The sequence below is a fragment of the Aquarana catesbeiana genome, linkage group LG09 (genome assembly GCF_042186555.1).
Source record: "Aquarana catesbeiana isolate 2022-GZ linkage group LG09, ASM4218655v1, whole genome shotgun sequence".
Lineage (NCBI taxonomy): Eukaryota > Metazoa > Chordata > Amphibia > Anura > Ranidae > Aquarana > Aquarana catesbeiana.
Window position 1 is genome coordinate 59,666,568 of NC_133332.1, and position 16,368 is coordinate 59,682,935.

Sequence of the window (16,368 nt, forward strand, 5' to 3'; positions counted from 1 at the left end):
GACACACTATGGGGCTTACGTTGTCAGCTGCCTCTCCGACACCACAAAGCCGCAGTTGACAGCTCAGCCAACTGGACCAGAGTGGCTGCAGAATAGGTAAATACAGCAATTTTCTTTTCTTTACAGGCCTAAATAGATTAGGCTTAGAATGTGGCTGAGAGTAGGTTTAGACTTAGTTAGGTTTTGCCTCCACTTCCACTTTAAAAAGTAAAGTTGTCCGCACCTTTAAAAGTGACTGAGGCAGTTCTTTGATGTTCACTTGTAGAATGTTTCCAAGCAGAGGAAGAGGAGTGGGCCCTGGAGGTAGGTCCTTCCGTTTACTATAATTAATCCACATCATGAAGAACATGAGAAAGGTGATGCAGACAGCTAAGATGAGTGTCCCAACTCCACCAAACTCCATTGTTCCTGAAGAAGGGGGTCACCGACACTGAAATGCATAACAAAATTAAAAAAGGATAAAACACTGGTCATGTACCTTCCACAGTGGTTCTTACCAGTGCTCTTGGCAATAAAATTAAATATTCAGGAGAAATCTATAGGCTATTGTTGATCTCCTTCCTTTGGATTCATTCCTTTTGGAGCCGCTGTTAATGCAGAGTCCAGAACTTGTGTCTTCACCGGCTGACAATGTGTTCTAGGTCAGTAACTTAATGTTTTGAAATAAGTAATTATAATTTACTATTACTATTCATTATAATTTCTAGAAGGGTGTGGGCTATGGCAACCTAATTATTTTTAGCACATATAAAGCAAACCCTTTGGTGAAAAAATACTAGCTGGACTAGATAAGTGACTTAACAAGGTGTCTCCAAATATCTCCTAACATTTGTGACTTTAGCACTGCCTAGAACATCTTCACTTTTCTCAATTACCTGGTGGATGAGAATATGTACATCCTTTGTCCCATCCTGCAATGCAGTGTCCAGGACCTGAGAAACCTATCAGCAGGTATTGTCAAGTGGAAGGTGGAGAGCCATGAATATGCTTATGTAAATAGAGGCCATCAGAAAGTCATTATTTGCATTTCCATTTTGGGTATGGAGTGGATGAGTGGGGCTGGTCAAATGTTGTGGTTAGAGGTAAGTACTGACAGCTCATACTCTCGGCTGTCTAGTCTTGAAGGGCACAAATAGTTATATACTGTCAGATAGTTGCCATCTTAAAAGGTGGTTGTATAATGTTCTTAAGAGTTAAGCCAGAAAGGTGAAAGAGTATAAAAAAAAGAGGCGTAAAGTGATTATAAACCTTTGTTTTTTAACTAAAACAACAGACATGTTATACTTACCTGCTCTGTGCGATGGTTTTGCACAGAGCAGCCCCAATCCTCATTTTCTGGGGTCCCCTGCCGGCGCTCCAGGCCCCTCCTCTTCAGTGAGAGTGGCTTTCTTTGGGGGCATCCGTGTGTGCTCACTCCCGAGCTGCCCAGTCTGCGTCTAATGAAACAGACCAGGCAACTCAGCCTCGACCCCTGCTCCCGAGTCATGCCATTTGATTGACAGCAACAGTAGCCAATGGCTGCTGCTGCTGCTATCAGTGTGCCCAAGTAGGAGAGAGATAGTGGCGAGAGCCGCTGCTCTCGTAGACGTTGATGGATCGGGTTCGGGTAAGAATGGGGGGGGGGGGCTGGGGGGATTTTTTTTACCCTAATGCATATCCATTTTTTGTATGGGGTGGATGAGTGCATTAAGGTAAGAAATCTTGTGGCCTTAGAACCTTTTTAAAATGATACTAAACACACACTGTTTCATTTACAGTGCCCCTTCTATTTCTGTATATCGATGATTGCACTGTAATTATTTTAATAAAATAAAACCCAATACATATTTTAATTAAATAGAACCCAAGTACTTTTTTCCTAATCGATATACAGATGTCACATGACCCAGATTTTTCCCAGCCTGTCTGCAGGAAAACATAAGCAGGAGGAGGAGCTTCTAGTCCTCTGCTGCTGGTCACATGTTCAAAATAAAAAAACAGCCTTTGGAATACAGAGTAAAAATAAATAAATAATATCAATAAACTGTTTTAAATTGTCATACAAATACAGGTATATATTTTAAACCAAATCTTTATTATATTGTGGAAATAACATGGTGTGGGCAGATTTCTGCCAGTCACAGGCTGTGTCACGCCCCTGCAGCCTGTGTCTTAGAATAAGAGGGAGGTGATTCCTCCATTAATCTACAAGTAATATCCCTCCTCCCATTGTGTTTAGCTCGTTAGTGGGCATGGAGGAGGAGGAAGGGGGTGGACTCTCATTTACCTCCATGTATACACCCATATGTGTGACTCTATAGTCACATGTGCTGCTCAGATGTGATAAGGTGTAAATGCTTAGCATAGAAACTCACTGAAAACTGAGCATGTGCAGAGTTACCACCACAGCTGCAAAATCCCCAGCTAAATTGGAGACATGAACAAAAAGTGGAGATAGAGAGCAGCAGTATCGACCAGGTTTTTTTGCAGAGTACAGAAAACAATTCTCATAGTCCAGCCCCCTGATCTACATACAGGGCACCAGACTATGAAGTCCAATGGGGGGGTGTTTTTTTAAAGCACGTGATTAGAACCAGAGGCTCTAATAGGCTTCAAAAAAGAGTGGGCTTGGGGCGCAGTGCACTGCTCCCCAATCCCACCCCTTGTGTGACAATAGCAAATGAATATTCACTATTTTCACACTAAATCTCCTCCCCGCCAATCAGGAAGTGGGTCGTGAGACCCGTTTCCCAATTGGCCAAAACATCAGGCGATTCTATTGCACACGCCTAGCGCCTAGGAGGAGGAGAGAGGAGACACACGGCGAAAGCCGCCATGCTGGAGATGAGGACACCGGAGCTGCAGCCCACAGCCCCCACCACCTAGATCGTGTCCACCGTGCTGGAGCAGAGGACACCGGAGCTGCTGCCCGCAGCCCGCCAGCTGCCACGTAGATGGGGTAAGTGCCAGCCTGACTGGCAGACAGTGAGCGGGGGGTGGTTGTTTGCCGCCGCCCCCAAAAAAAACAAAAAGACAAAACACCAGCTATCGTAGTGACTGAGTGAGAATGAACAGCATTTATTGATAGTTTTTTATGATGTGGGTTTAATGAGACTTTAACTTTTTACAGACCAATTCAGTGAGTAGATTTATCCTGAAAAACTTTTTATACACAATACAGAAGAGGTTAAAAACATAGACATACATTTCCTGCACATATACGGCCGAGTGGGCGCTTCCTCCTTCTGAGTGGACGTTTGGGAATGTCCCTCAGAAGGAGGGGGATCACACATGAGCGCGCCTGTGCAGCGGCCCGATCCCGATGCGCTCGTGTCACCCAGACACAGCGCATCTCCGATCGGCAGGAGGGCTCTGTGATTGGCCCCTCTGGTCACATGACAGCTGTATCCAATCAGAGCCATCATGTGATGTAAATAGAGAGCTGGTTGCTAGGTGATCAGCTCTCTTCTGCTCACACGGAAGTTGTCAGTGAGGAGAGGAGAGCAGATCGCTGCAGCCAGTCGGTGATCAGTGAGTATGAGCTGTTTTTTTTACAGCTTTTTGCACACTGATCACTGGCACAGTGTCCCCACACATGTAAACGCACAATCTCCCCAAAATAGTGTCCCCAAAACACTGTCCCCACACAGTAAAAACACTTGTCCCCCACATATGTAACACTAAAATCATATGTCCCAATGATCATCTGCACACATATGTCCATGATCATCTGCACACATCTGTACATGATCATCAGCGTACATATGTCCGTGATCACACAAACCAACTATTATACACTAAACAGGATTTTTTTTACCAAAGACATGTAGCAGAATACATTTTGGCTTAAATTAATGGCAAAATTCGATTTTATTGTATCTTTTTAAAAACAGAAAGTAGAAAATATTTTTTTTTTTTTCCAAATTTCAGCTCTTTTTTTCGCTTATATCGCAAAAAATAAAAAATTGATTTGTGAATAAATACCACCAAAAGAAAGCTCTATTTGTATGAACAAAATGATAAAATTTCATTTGGGTATAGTGTTGCTTGACCATGCAATTCTTATTGAAAGTGCAAGAGCGCTGAAATCTGAAAATTGGCCTGGGAAGGAAAGGGGTGAAAGTGCCCGGTATTGAAGTGGTTAAAAACAAAAATTCTATTCAAGTACAGGTGGTCCCTGGGTTACAAACAAGATCGGGACTGTAGGTTTGTTCTTAAGTTTAATCCGTTTCTAAGTCGGAACACGTACATTTTTTAAGTGTATCTCCAGCCAAAAAACTATTTTTGAGCAATTTTTTGGATAGCATAGGGAAGGGTTAGCACCCCTGTAATATTTGTTTTGCTGTCTGTGCTCCTGTTCGGAAGATTTCACCTCACTTCCTGTCCATACCTGCCAACTCTTGAACTTCAGAATGAGGGACACTTATGGGAGGAAGCAAGCGACAGCATGCTACACTACATACACACACATACATACACCCATACATGCACACACCACACACCCATACATACACACACCCATACACACACACACACATACATACACACACCCATACACACACACACACATACATACACACACTTTTGTAAAAGTAGCACCTTTCTGTAGCTGTCTTCTATCCAGTGCAGCCACAGCTTCCTTCTCCTTTCTGTGCACTGGGTATTTTTGGTTCCTGGACTCCCAGAGCAAGAAGGAGATAAAGATTAGGGGGCAGCTCACCCCTCTCCTCCAATATGCTTCAGTCAGCCTTTCACTTGTCCCGACTCTAGTGCAGAGCAGAGAGGCTGTTGAAGGAGCCGAGCTGTTACTTTCACTTTCACTTTCAACTACGGAAGCCAGGTTTCGTGTTTAACCACTTCAGCCCCGGAAAATTTGGCTGCTGAATGACCGGGCCATTTTTTGCGAAAAAACACAATATTTTGAACTTTTTGCTATAATAAATATCCCCATTTTTTTTTTAAAAAAAAGCTAATTTTTTCTCAGTTTAGGCCAATATTTATTCTTCTACATATTTTTGGTAATAAAAATCGCAATAAGCGTATATTAATTGGTTTGCACAAAAGTTATAGCGTCTACAAAATAGGGGATAGCATTTTTATTATTATTTTTTTTTTTACTAGCAATGGCTGGCTATCTGCGACTTTTATCGTGACTGTGACATTATGGCAGATACATCGGACAATTCTGACACATTTTTGGGACCATTGGCATTTTTACAGCGATCAGTGCTATAAAAATGCAATGATTACTGTAAAAATGTCACTGGCAGTGAAGGGGTTAACACTAGGGGGCGATCAAGAGGTTAACTGTGTTCCCTAGTGTGTGTTCTAACTGAAGAGGGGGATGGGACTAGCTAGGGGAAGAGATAAATCGGTGTTCATACTTGGTATGAACAGACAATCTCTCTCTTCTCCCCTTAGAGAACCTGGTTCTCCGTGTGTCACGAGCGATCGCAGGATCGCGATTGCGCAAAAGTTATAGCGTTTACAAAATAGGGGATAGATTTATAGCATTTTTATTTATTTATTTATTTTTTACTAGTAATGGCGGCGATCTGCGATTTTTATTGAAACTGCGACACATCGGACACTTTTGACACATTTTCAGGACTATTGGCATTTATACAGCGATCAGTGCTATAAAAATGCACTGATTACTGTAAAATGTCACTGGCAGGGAAGGGGTTAACACTAGGGGTGATCAAGGGGTTAACCGTGTTCCCTATCTGTGTTCTAACTGAAGGAGGATGGGACTGTCTAAGGGAGATGACAGATCACTGTTCATACTTTGTGTGAACACACTATCAGTCTCTTCTCCCCTCAGAGAACCGGGATCTGTGTGTTTACACACACAGATCCCGGTTCTCCGTGTGTCACAAGCGATCGCGGGAGTTCGGCGGTCATCGTGACCTCCGGGCACTTGCATTGGCTCCAGGGGCGAGCAGCGGGCACGTGTGTGCGCCCCTAGTGGCCACAGGGGGAAGCGACGTTACATAACGTTGTTTCGCCCAGCCGTGTCATTCTGCCACAGTAAAACTGCGGTGGCTGGTCGGCAAGTGGTTAAGTGAAAGTGGGGAGCTGCCTGTGAGTGCAGGGATAATGGAGGCTGAAAAAACCCCGGGGGAGAGCAATAGACAGCTGATCCTAACCCTCTGCAACTCTGTCCCAGCCAGCAGTGTATGAATGCCGACTCTTTCGCTATGCACTGGTTTGACAGAGGGGCGGGTCGGGGTAGCAGTCCCGCCCCTACCCGACATTACACTCTCGTTTTGACAGATGAAGCCTCTCATTGGGACTGCACAGTGCACATTCAGCTGACTTGCTGTCCAATCCCTGGCTGTGCTGGATGTGCGCACTGTTGCAGGTCCTATTGAGACAGAATTTAGCTTGTAGTCAATAGTGTCAATAGTGTTTAGTGACATTTATGGCAGGGGTTACAGCTGTCATTAACGCCAGACCTTTGACTTCAATTTCAAGTGACTCTGAAGATCCAGTGGTCCTCACACCTGCCTTTTTACTCATGCAAAAGACTAGTCTTGTCGGTGTTCCAGCTGGAGAGTTTTGTGAGAAGGACCTTTACAAACGTCAATGGAGACAAGTACAAACCCTTGCCAATACCTTCTGGAACCGGTGGAGGGAACAATATGTATTTACTCTACAAGTAAGGAGAAAGTGGCACACTGAAAAGCCTAATCTTAAACCTGGTGATGTTGTGCTCATGAAAGATTGCCAGGCACTAAGGAATATGTGGCCTTTAGGTTTGATCACCAAAGTACTGCCAAGCAGGGGCGTTGCTAGGGGGTGGCTACTGGGGCTATAGCCCCGAATCTGGGGCCCATAGCCCTGAGTCTATTGCTGCAGGGTCCCTGCCTAACCAGCGGGTTGCGACTGCTACGGCGGGCGGGCTAGCTGCATGAGAGAGGCAGAGGAAAGGAGAGAAGCGAGCAGGCGGACGAGCAGAGATTACATCTCTCTTCGCCCGCTCCACATCAGCGCTCTTCACAGCCAGGCCTCTTCAATTTGGAAGTGAGGTGCGGCGAGCAGCAGAGAGATGACATCATCTTTCACTGTCCGCCACACATCAGCACTTTTCCGCCCTCACAGCACAGTGGAGTGGAGGTCACGTGCTTCCTGTCATCGTGGAGCTCCACTTTGCAGCCAGACCTGGTGCGGCGAGAAGCAGCGAGATTACATCATCTCTCACTGCCCACCCCGCATCACCGCTCTCCTGCTCTCACTAAATGGACAAGTGCTGTCAGTCTGCCACCAATGCAGCGTCTATGCACATTTGGTGGCACTGGCTGGCATGGCAAGTGACAATCCACATCAGTTGGCAAGTGACAACCCACATCTGGTGGCCGGTGACATGGCAAGTGACAATCTGCAAATGGTGGCAGGAGATGTGGCAATCTGCAAATGGAGCCAGGAGACGTGGCAAATGACAATCTGCAAATGGTGGCATGTGACGTGGCTAGTGACAATCTGCAAATGGTGGCAAGAGATGTTGCAAGTGACAATCTGCAAATGGGGGCAGGAGACGTGGCAAGTGACAATCTGTAAATGGTGGTAGGAGACGTGGCAAGTGACAATCTGCAAATGGTGGCAAGAGATGTGGCAAGTGACAATCTGCAAATGGTGGCAAGAGATGTGGCAAGTGACAATCTGCAAATGGGGGCAGGAGACGTGGCAAGTGACAATCTGTAAATGGTGGTAGGAGACGTGGCAAGTGACAATCTGCAAATGGTGGTAGGAGAACAGGCAAGTGACAATCTGCAAATGGTGGCAGGTGATGGTGGCAAGTGACACACTGCATCTGGTGACAGGAGATGTGGCAAGTGACACGCCCAGGGCTCCCACTGATTCTGCAGTGTAGTGAGTTGAACCACTTCATTATATATTAGAATGTAACAATAGAAATAATGCACTTCAATCACCCTGTCTCCCCCCCCCCCCCCCCCGCAGGCATGAAAAAAGGTTGGTGACTGCTGCTATGGGCTCTAGCCCCAGATCTTTTGCAGACCTAGCAACGCCCCTGCTGCCAAGCAAGGATAATCGTGTCCGTAAGGTCGAGGTCAAGATCTTTCAACAGAATGAGGTTAAAGTAGTCTTGAGACCAGTGACCGAACTTATTCTGTTGCTTTCTATGGAGGACTCTGTTAGTGACATCACTTGATGTCAGGCAGGGAGTATTCTGTCCTCCAGATGTCTTGCTGATGTTTTATACTGGTTATTTGTACCTGTGTTGTTAAATTTACATGCAAAATGTGTAATTTACTTAAGACAATCATATGTGCTGTGCAGGCTCCATCTAGCGTTCCTTTTTGGTATTGCTGCAGTTCTGTTTATTTCTTTTAATGTATGTGTAATTAGGAAGTTGTCAGCAAGCAGGGAATTCTGGGTAGAATCTTCACAGGAAGTGAAACAGCCACCATTCTTTGAGAAGACATTCAGGAAACAACACATGTATTTCTCTATCGCCATCACCCCTTAGAGAACTTAAAAAGTATATTTTTATTATCTCATCTTGTACTGTATATCGTTGTTTATGCAATGTCTGCTGTATTGTATGCAATATTATACTTATTGAGGTCTATTTCTGTTATTTTGTAGTTTCACCTGGCTTGTTCTAATAAAACTGAGATCAAAGAAATATGGTATCTACAGTTATTGGGATAAGATGGTTTAGCTATCTGCTCCTTGAGACAGAACAAATAGCATTATGCGGGACAAAGCCCCTGTGTGGCAGGATAGCGGGGAAAAAGGTGTCAATGCAGGAAAGTCCCGCCCAATCCGGGACTGTTGGGAGGTATGCCTGTCCCAATGATAACTGGATTTTGAAAATTGTGGGTTGTTGTGGAAACAAGCCTTGGTGATAAAGCTTCAGTAGAGGTACCTTTTTCCCATATTAACTCTTACAGGAGTGAATTTCCTTTCCTAGAGGTAGATTTCCTCTCACTTCCTGTTGTCTCCCTCTGTCTGTAAGTAGGAGTCGTTTGTAAGTCGGATGTTTGTAACTAGGGGACCGACTGTAAATATTCCTAACTCTGAAACCTTCCTTCCATTGCTCTCAGACTCCTCCAAATTCTTAATTTTTGTTTTCAAGTGACCTGACTTTCCATTAGAGGGTTGCTAGGTTCATTCTTCATGATCCCACTGTATGTAGGGACAAAGCCACCCTCTCTTGCTCACTCCTGAGGCGGATTTTGGACTATGACAGTGGTCTGCAAACTGCGGCCCTTTGCTTGCCTTTATCTGGCCCTTGGGGAATTTTTCCTCCCTCTGATGCAAAACACTAATCCTTCCACTGACACCAACAATGGGGTATAATTTCTGAAAGAAAGAAGGAGGGAAGAGCCCCCCAAAAAAGGATGGTCCGCTCAAGAACAAACTAGTGTAAACCTAAATAACTTTATTTATGTCGCAATAGATACAGAACAACTATCCAAAAACCATGTATTAAAAAATAGGACAAGGGTCCTATTATGCACAGGTGGCCACCACAAACATTCCACATACATCTGACACTCATGCACTCGCACCCATGTGAATGGTTATAGAGAAGACGCGGTCTGTTCAAGATTGCATAGAGTTCCTAAGTAGGATTAAAGATAATTGAAAATTAAGCCTTCGGTCTTTCTTCAATAAAGTGCAAATGCTGGTGATTGATGAGATTCCATCTAGATATAATTCCAAAAACCAACTAAGGATGTATATGGCAAACACCATAAGAAGATGGGAAGTCCCGGTTTAGTCAGCTAAATAGCGGCAAATCAAAGGGCAAGTTCATCTTATACATGAAGGCAGACGGTGAATAGCCATAGACAATGTATCTCCTGTGTATTGGAGTACTACTTAGCTCACCGTTTGACGTCTTCAGTGAAGGGATGGTAGAGCCCGAGAAAACTGATGGTAGCCGCGCTGCTGTAGTGTGGGGGAGCGTTCATGCGGTGTGTTTGTCTGTTGCAGGTATGAGCTGTCGCTTCCGGATCTTCCCCGAGGGGATGTACGGTGAGTCACAGAGTTCAGACGTTAGAGCGCTCCGCGCTTAATCTATCAGATGGTTGGAAGGAGCGTTCAGTCTCAATGTCCACCGCAGGACTCAGCCCAAAGTCCGAGAGTCAATCGAGATATTCCCATATGATCAAAGGGGTTTCTTCATCAATGTGTGGAGGTCTATGTCCCACCTGTGCATGGGTTACATCCTTAGTTGGTTTTTGGAATTATATCTAGATGGAATCTCATCAATCACCAGCATTTGCACTTTATTGAAGAAAGACCGAAGGCTTAATTTTCAATTATCTTTAATCCTACTTAGGAACCCTATGCAATCTTGAACAGACCCGGGTCTTCTCTATAACCATTCACATGGGTGCGAGTGCATGAGTGTCAGATGTATGTGGAATGTTTGTGGTGGCCACCTGTGCATAATAGGACCCTTGTCCTATTTTTTAATACATGGTTTTTGGATAGTTGTTCTGTATCTATTGCGACATAAATAAAGTTATTTAGGTTTACACTAGTTTGTTAAGCGGACCATCCTTTTTTGGGGGCTCTTCCCTCCTTCTTTCTTTCATATATGCAATATGGTCCATTGAACAACCATTTGTTTGATTGCTGACTAAGCATTGTCGAGTCAACTAACAAATGGCACTTGTGACATTAGGGGTATAATCATTAAGGAAGGAAACTTTAGGTCGTCTATTTAACCTCCTTTATATACCCCTAACCTAATTTGGATGAATTTAAAGGTGTCCCCCTCTCTTTGTCTTCTCTTTGGGGTATAATTTCTGTTACGACATCAAAAAGAGGGCACTATTCCTCACATTGACACCAACGATGAGGCGCTATTCCTTTCATTGACACCAACGACGGAGCACTATTCCTCCCACTGACACCAAAGATGAGGCACTAATCCTCCCACTGATACCAATGATGTGACACTATTCCTCCCACTGACACTAATGATAGGACACTATTCCCTCTAGACATGTGCACTGGCAAAAAATGTGTTTTCATTTTTGTTTAATTCGTTTTTTCGTTTTCGAATTTCGAATTTGAATTTTCGAATTTCCGAATTCCGAATTTTCGAATTCCGAAAACTCTGAATTCGAAAATTCGAAAATCCGAAAATAAGAAAGAAAATCCATAAATTTCCAAAAAAACAAAAATCCTAAATAATAACTAATAATAACTATTAACATTATAGGTTACAAACGATTACAAATTTATCTGAAGTTACAAATTATGCAAAATATCGAATGCCGCATCTAAACAAATGGAATGGAACAAATTAATAATAATAATAAAAAAACATTTTTATTGTTATTATTGTTATTTATTATTATTCATTCTTTATGTTCCATTAGTTTAGATACAGCATTCGTTATATCTGATAATTCTTAACTTTGGATAATTTCGTATTCGTTACGTTCACTAACAGACAAATTTGAAAGTAAATTACCCCACAAAGGGACCCTGCACAGCCACCAGAGACCCCGCACAGCCCAGAGACACCACAAAGCCACCAGAGACCCCGCACAACCACCAGGGACCTTGCACAGCCACCAAGGATCTGGGACCCTGCACAGGGACCAGGGACCCCACACAGCCACCAGGGACCCTGCACAGCCACCAGGGGCCCCCCACAGCCACCAGGGGCCCTGCGCAGCCACTAGGGACACCGCACAGCCACCAGGGACCCCGCACAGCCAACCAGGGGCCCTGCGCAGCCACCAGGGACACCGCACAGCCACCAGGGACCCCGCACAGCCAACCAGGGGCCCTGCACAACCACCAGGGACCCTGCACAACCACCAGGGACCCCGCTCAGCCACCAGGGACGCAAGACCCCGCACAGCCACCAAGGACCCAGGACCCCGCACAGCCACCAGAGACCCCGCACAGGGACCCCGCACAATCACCAAGGACCCGGGACCCCGCATAGCCACCAGAGACCCTGCATAGGGACCCCGCACAGCCACCAAGGACCCAGGACCCCACACAGGGACCCCACACAGCCAACAGGGACCCCGCACAGCCACCAGGGACCCCGCACAGCCACCAGGGACCCCGCACAGCCACCAGGGGCCCTGCACAGCCACCAGGGACACCGCACAGCCACCAAGGACCCCGCACAGTCAACCAGGGGCCCTGCGCAGCCACCAGGGACACCGCACAGCCACCAGGGACCCCGCACAGCCACCAGGGGCCCCGCACAGCCACCAGGGGCCCCGCACAGCCAACCAGGGGCCCTGTGCAGCCACCAGGGACACTGCACAGCCACCAGGGACCCCACACAGCCAATCAGGGGCCCTGCCCAACCACCAGGGACCCTGCACAACCACCAGGGACCCCGCACAGCCACCAGGGACCCAAGACTTCGCACAGCCACCAAGGACCCAGGACAGCCACCAGAGACCCCACACATTGACCCCGCACAGCCACCAAGGACCCCGCATAGCCACCAGAGACCCCGCACAGGGACCCCGCACAGCCACCAAGGACCCGGGACCCCGCACAGAGACCAGGGGCTCTACACAGCCACCAGAGACCCAGACCAGGGACCCCGCACAGCCACCAAGGACCCGGGACTAGGGTTGCCACCTCATCCCTTTAAACCTGAACACATATGAATTACACAGGTCCTGAGGCTAATTTAATGCAGATAAGGCACCAAGTGAGTTTAATTATCACCTTAATCAGCCACAGAACCGTGTGATTAATATGTGTTTGGGTTTAAAGGGATGAGGTGGCAACTCTACCCAGACCCCCGCACAGGAACCCACACAGCCACCAGAGACTCCACACAGGGACCCCGCACAGGGACCAGGGAACCCGCACAGCCACCAGGGGCCCCGCACAGCTACTTAAGAAGGAAAAGGTAGGACAATTTTAGGGGGGGCCCAATTTTAGTCTTGCCTAGGGCAGCACAAAACCAAAATACACCACTGCATACACAAACCTATAAACACACAAGGCTCTGGCCGCTCCCTGTACACAAACAGCCCCCCTCCCTTTCCCTCACAGCCCCTACCTGTAAAGAATTTCTTCCTACCTGGTCCCCGTTTTCATGAAGGTGACATGTTGCTGAGAAGCTCAGTACTACAGATCACACGAGGGGTGCACATTCACATAGTAGCCGGAGGTGGCAGTAAAGAGCTCGATGTCTAAGCTCAGTGACACGAGAATAGCAGAAGCTATAAAAACATTTCTATAATGCACAGCATGGCTCCCTCCACCTGTCCTGCCTTCTTCTGGCCCCGGCGGGCCCCATGGGCCATGGGGTCCCTTACATTTGTAACGGCTGTACCCCCCTGATGGCGGCCCTGGAGGGAAAGGAGGTCTGAGAGTTGTTGGAGGATGTTACAAGGGGACAGAAAAAGACACTCTTTTTCCCATTCATGTCTATTTGCGACTGTGCACAGCTCTAGGATATCTGGGATATAAAAAATTTGCAGTGTCTTTACACTGCACAGGCAAATGCGCCCATGTGCATGTAGCCTAGTTTTTCCTTTTTAGTTATGGGACTGTCCATCTGAGGTTTGTGTGTTCTTGTATTCTTTACACACACAAAAAAGTAGCCTCATTCGGTCCAGCGCTGTGCACATCTGCAGCTCTTCTCTCCCCTCACTTCCAGGTCTCCCTGGCTTTGATGGGGCAATGGGAGCCATTGGCGAGGGACGAGGGAGAGTGGGGCAGGGCAGAGTCTATTGCACAGAGCAGGTAATAAGTATAGACATGTTTGTTTGTTTTTTTAAAAAACAATTCCTTTACAACGACTTTTAAGGCTTCATTTAGACATGTGGTTCAATTGTACATTTTTACCGCCCGCCCTTACGCTGCAATAGGCATTGGATAGGGGTGTTTACGTACTGGTGTCACAATGCTACCTGGCATGTAGCGATTGGTGTGTGGCGAGCACACTGAATGCAATACATTCAGGAAAATGGGAAAGCGCCACAAACACCCCACAACTGTGTGCAATGCATGCAGGTGCAGCGCTTTTTTCTGCAAAAATGGGGTTAAAATAGATGTCTCCTCCTGTCAGTAGCCTCTGAGGTACGATCCAAAAGCGGATCATGCTCAGAGCAAAGGTAGATTTAGATGTATGGCTGAATGTTCCCTAATAGCTGCAGTAAGTCAGAAAAAAAGGGCAGGAGTTGGAGTGGCTGGAGTTAGGGAATCGTTACATTGTGCAGTGAGTATGGGGGAGAATGACAGTCATGACAAGTGATGCACACGTACCTGGCCATCCACATGATGTAAAAGAAAATATGATTCATCAAACCAAGCCACCTTCTTCCATTGCTCTGTGGTCCAGTTTCAGTGCTCATGTAGTACCCTCCTAGTGTAGAATGCTAAGCAAGTTTAGTTTTTGGCTTCTTCTGTAATCAAGGGAGCAGCGATTCTGTGTTCTGATCCGTTCAGGGTTTCACGTGCTGGGAGTTTCCCCCTGTCTCTGGAAGAAACTTCCAGAGAATAGGGAGGGAGATGCAAATACCCAGCATGAATATTTATCATGGCCTAGCCAATCCCTGGGGAGATGTGCACAGAGGGTGGCTGGGAAGGTGATAAATAACATGAATCCCTGGAGAGATTGTTTTTCCCCAGAAAGGAGAGTTCCAAACTTTAGGGGGCTGTTGCCCCTGAGGCAGTCTATGGACTGTGTTGCTCTTCTGTGAGGTCTCAGTGGTGGTAGAGCTGGGGACCTGAGACAAGCTGGAACTGACTGCAGGATGTCACCAAAGGGATCTGGTCAGGAGAAGGATTGTCTCACTAACTGGGCTGTGTCTGGAGGAAGCTGGAAGGTGGCAGATGTCATGGGGACTTGTCAGTAATGAACCTTGAATTGATTCCTGGTGGCTATGTGCATTTGGGATGTAAGTGCAAGAGATATATTAGACTGAAACCGCTCTCAGAGTACTGGCCATTCTCCGTCCTTGACAGAATTCTGGAGTGCAAGCTGTTCCCCTGTAACTGTGCAGTGTTCTGGATATTGCACTGGTTACCTATAGCTGTACAGTGGTGCAGGGTAACCAGGTGACTCATGGTCTACAACTGTGAGGCCTTAGACTGTCCGATATTTACAATTACCCAAGGAGAAGCATGTCCGATCAGTGCTGTTGCTAATTGTTTTGGAGTATTCCATGCCCTAACCCTTCTCCTGTTAAAGTTTCTTCCAGCAATACATCTTAAAAAGACATCCCCTAGACCAGTGGTCTCCAAACTGAAGCCCTTTGCTTGCCTTTATCCAACCCATGGGGTACTTTTCCTCCCACTGACATTAACAATGGGACATAATTCCTGCCACTGACACCAACAATGGGGCATTATTCCTCTCGCTGATACCAGTAATGGGTTAAAATTCCTCTCACGGACACTAATGATGGGGCATTGTTACCTACACCAGGACATTTTTTACACCCACTGCCACAGTCCAGCCCCACTAAAGTCTGAAGGATAGTAAACTGGCCCTTTGTTTAGAAAGTATGGAGACCCCATCCCTAGACTGTAATATTGGAGCCGGTGTGAATGGACTGGTGCTTGCAGTGGTGGGCAGCCTCTGTACTTAGTATGACACTTACGCGCCTATTGTAAGCTCTTTTGGCTATGGACACAGCATATGGGTCAGCATGGGCACCCTGACCGTTCTGCAGCAACGCAGCTCAAACCACCACCACCAAATCGCCCAACACCCCACCCCCCCACCAAACCAACCCCAAACCAAACCACCCCCTACCTGCTCTTTCTAGGCGATAGGTATCGGTAATTGGTATCTGCGAGTACTTGCAAAAAAGTATTGGTACTTGTACTGGGTGTTAAAAAAGTGGTATTGGTGCATCCCTATTTGGAAGTGAATGTGGTATACTCCTCACTATTTGTAGCTGCAGTCTTTTAATTTAAATAAAAAAACTGGAATTCCTCTTTAACATGCGTAGCAATAATTCAGCACATAAACAACCTATTGCATGAAAATTCACCCAAAAGAGGTGCATTTACCATTTCTGGCAGCTCACTGCCAACCTACATGCTGCAAAGCATATGTCAGCAAGGTGCACCGGTTGCCATTTAGAATGATGTGCATGTAAATGTTATTGCTATGCGATGCAATAATTCTCTGTCTTGTGTTCTACTCACCTTGTCGGCTTGCTTGTTATGTTTAATATATCCTGATAGCATATATATGATATGTGCATTATCTTTGGCAATGTATTACATAACCTTCCGCACTGTCTAAAGGTCTGTTTGGTTTTCATGGGAGCCTCCCTCTCCAGTACATTAGGAATGTTAATACTAGGTTATAAATCAGTGTACATGATTAAACACTATAAATAATATGCAGGTTCGCTGACAGGCTTCAGAGATAATTGCAATTATTTCACTGCCAGC

General features: G+C 46.1%; 1 protein-coding gene across 3 annotated transcripts in view; it reads right to left on the minus strand.

Moving 5' to 3' along the window:
• The window catches only part of LOC141107700 (cytochrome P450 2C8-like), a 55,842-nt gene extending 39,686 nt beyond the window's left edge, over window positions 1–16,156 (minus strand). Inside the window, exons 1-2 of one of the 3 annotated variants that reach the window (XM_073598617.1) lie at window positions 16,117–16,156; window positions 224–430 (exon numbers count right to left, since the gene is read on the minus strand). In XM_073598617.1, the coding sequence (XP_073454718.1) occupies window positions 224–403 (180 nt within the window). In that variant the 5' untranslated portion in view covers window positions 404–430; window positions 16,117–16,156. Of the gene's footprint in view, window positions 1–223; window positions 431–497; window positions 629–4,578; window positions 4,824–16,116 lie in introns of those variants that run through there. The other 2 variants (XM_073598616.1, XM_073598618.1) reach the window with 2 other exon arrangements.
• Window positions 16,157–16,368: the final 212 nt, after the last annotated feature.